The sequence below is a fragment of the Juglans microcarpa x Juglans regia genome, chromosome 2S (assembly GCF_004785595.1).
Source record: "Juglans microcarpa x Juglans regia isolate MS1-56 chromosome 2S, Jm3101_v1.0, whole genome shotgun sequence".
In the NCBI taxonomy this organism is placed as follows: Eukaryota; Viridiplantae; Streptophyta; class Magnoliopsida; order Fagales; family Juglandaceae; genus Juglans; species Juglans microcarpa x Juglans regia.
Genome location: NC_054597.1, coordinates 22485624 through 22488626, shown reverse-complemented (window position 1 = coordinate 22488626; position 3003 = coordinate 22485624). Strand labels below are relative to the sequence as shown.

The 3003-nt window shown below is 39.4% G+C and overlaps 1 protein-coding gene across 1 annotated transcript; it reads left to right on the top strand.

The window, feature by feature from the left end:
- The first annotated feature begins 1505 nt into the window (after window positions 1-1505).
- On the top strand, window positions 1506-2762 carry LOC121253474. The gene is made up of 2 exons (XM_041153485.1): window positions 1506-1680; window positions 1981-2762. The coding sequence occupies exons 1-2, from the start codon at window positions 1506-1508 to the stop codon at window positions 2760-2762; spliced, it is 957 nt and encodes a 318-aa protein (XP_041009419.1).
- Window positions 2763-3003: the final 241 nt, after the last annotated feature.

Genomic DNA, 3003 nt, shown 5'->3' with positions numbered 1-3003 from the left:
CAATTTCCATAAAACAAGCGGCGTACTGATCGACCATCATATTCCCTTGAGTTAAACTTGCAAATTCCAAAGCCTCCTGAATCGTTTCCAAGTGAGTGCGGTCAGACTTCCCAATTTTTGGGCCAAAAGTTGCCATTTAGTTTGCCACCAAATTCCAGCTTCTCCCTGAAGCATATGTCCCGCGTACTTGACCTTCTGTTCCTCAGTACAGCCACTAATTTCGAAAGTCCTTTCTAAATCCATAAGCCACTTGTTGGCCTTCAAAGGTCCTTCTGTTCTAATGAAATTCGAGTATCCATACACCATGAACTTCTCGTAGGTACATCCTTGTTCTCCTATAGGCAGTACTTGTCTAGCATTATGTCCTTGTTCCACCTGAGTATGCACCACGTCAGTCATCTGGCGAATAGCTTCAACTATGGCCTATCCCCCTTCCATTGGAGGATTCCCAATCTCTTAATCCCTACGTCTCGGAGATGTATTCTCACGCTAGAGGCAATTATGAAGAAGCTTGGTTTCTATGATGAATGGACAGAATTAGTTATGAGTTGCATCACCTCAGTTTCTTATTCTGTGTTAGTCAATGGCAAGCTACGAGCAAAAATACTTCCTTCGAGGGGCTTCAGACAAAGAGATCCCTTATCCCCTTACTTATTCATTTTGTGTGCTAAAGGACTAAGCTCAATGCTTAATAATTCAGATTTGGTAGGGAACATTAGAGGGGTTACAGTTGTGAGAGGAGGGATAGAGTCAATCATTTACTATTTGCATATGATTGCATTTTATTTGTGAGAGCTTGTATGGAGGAATGGAGGAGACTGCAAGATTTTTTGCTAAGGTATGAAAGAGGATCACGGCAATTTCTGAATAAAGAAAAGATAGCAGTTTTCTTTAGTTCAAACACACCTCTAGCAGTCAGGAATTCGATACTAAGTGAAGAGGGGTCCCTGGTACAAGGTAGTTATGAAAAATACCTCGGATTACCCACCATGGTTGGTAAATCTAAGTATCATACTTTTAGAGGTCTCAAGGAGAGAGTATGGTAGAAAATTAACAATTGGAAGAATTGCTTCCTTTCAGGGGTAGGCAAGGAGATTATGATCAAGGTTGTATTACAAGCCATTCCCTCTTACACAATGAGTGTTTTCAAGTTGCCAAAAAAACACTGCAAGGAGATCAATGTTATGCTTTCTAAATTTTGGTGGAGAAACCAATAGAAAAGCAATGGGATTCAATGGAGGAGTTGGCAAAAAATGGGGAAAGCCAAGGGAAATGGAGGGTTGGGGTTTAGAGACCTGGCAAGTTTCAACTTAGCCCTTCTTGCTAAATTGTCTTGGAGATTGTTACAAAGTCCTCATTCAATGGTTGCCAAGATCTACAAGAGAAATATTTCAGGAACACCTCTATCACAGAAGCAAGTTTGGGGAATGCTCCCTCTCTGATATGGAGGAGTGTATGGAGTTCTTTGGGGTTACTAAAGAAGGGGTTAAGATGGAAAGTTGGGAATGGAGCAAAAATCAGCATTTAGGGACAAAAATGGTTGCAAACCCCCTCAGCCTTTTGTGTTCAATCCCCTATCTCGAACTGGAAGCAAAGACCTAATTGATGATGATTCAAATGAATGGAATGAAGGGCTAATCAGGTCAGTATTCAACAAACAAGAAGTTGATCATATATGCAGTATTCCAATTAGCACAAGGGGTGTGGAGGACAAATTGATTTGGGGTCCCTTTAGAAAGTTCTTTTTCTTTTTCAATTAAGAGTGCATACTATTTGGAAGAAACTAGAAAGAAGGCAGTGGTGGAGAGTCTTCAAGGGAGGTTGAGATAGATAGCAGGTGGAAGACCATATGGGATATGAAAATTCCCGGTAAGATTAAAATTTTTATGTGGAAGGTAGGGAATAATCTTCTTGCTACGAGGGGTAACCTTTTTGCAAAAAAAGTTATTGAAAATCCTCTATGCCCCATTTGTTTGATAGGTGATGAGACAGCTATGCATGTTCTTTGGCATTGCCCTGCTACTAGAGATGTGTGGGTTGAGTCTCATAGAGCAATTCAGAAGTGGAGTGTTAATGAAGTTGATCTGCTAAAGCTATGGGAGGATTTGTCAGGGAAGTTTAATAAGAATGAGTTAGAGGAAGTTGCAGTCATCATGAGGGATGTATGGTTGCAAAGGAACATATTCATTTTTGAAAATAAATTCTCTAGTCCAAGTAGTGTCATCAGAACTGCCAAAGAATTACGGGAAGAATTCCATTCAGTAAAGGAGGGGACAAAAGATTCAAGTATGCCTAACAATCGAAGTTCAACTAAAAATTTCCAGAAATGGTTACCACCAGGAGAAAATAGTTTCAAAACTAATTGGGATGTAGCTTGTGATATCAAGCATAGGCAACTGGGGATAGAAGTCTTCATCAGAGATGAAAAGGGGGAAGTCATAGTAGCTTATTGTGGAGCAAGAGGTTATGTGGATCAACCAGTAATAGCAGAGGGACTTGCACTCAGAAAAGCCATAGAACCATGCAGTGACTTGGGACTCAATAGAGTGACATTTGAAGGGGATGCTCAGAACATTGTTAAAGCCATATATAATCTAGATGAAGATTTGTGTTGCTATGGAAGCATCATTGAAAACTCAAAGTCATTTTTATTCACTTGGTCCAAGTGGACAGTTCAATATACATGCAGAAATACAAACACGGTAGCACACATTTTGGCCAAGGCATCTATACATTCAAATGTAGAGAGAGTGTATGGATAGAAGAGGCACCGACTTTTATTTCTTCCTGTTTACAGAAAGACAAGGAAGGCTTTGGAGACACTGTTCTATGAATGAATGAAAGAATGAGGTATTATTTTCAACAAAAAAAAAAGATGTATAGTCTTTTATATTGGACTTCTAATTAGTTAACGTTTATAAGGATAATAGCATTTCAAGTCCCCTTAGTTTTGTAAAATGAGATTATTCTTTTTAACTCTAGATAGGTGTTACAAGGCATTCT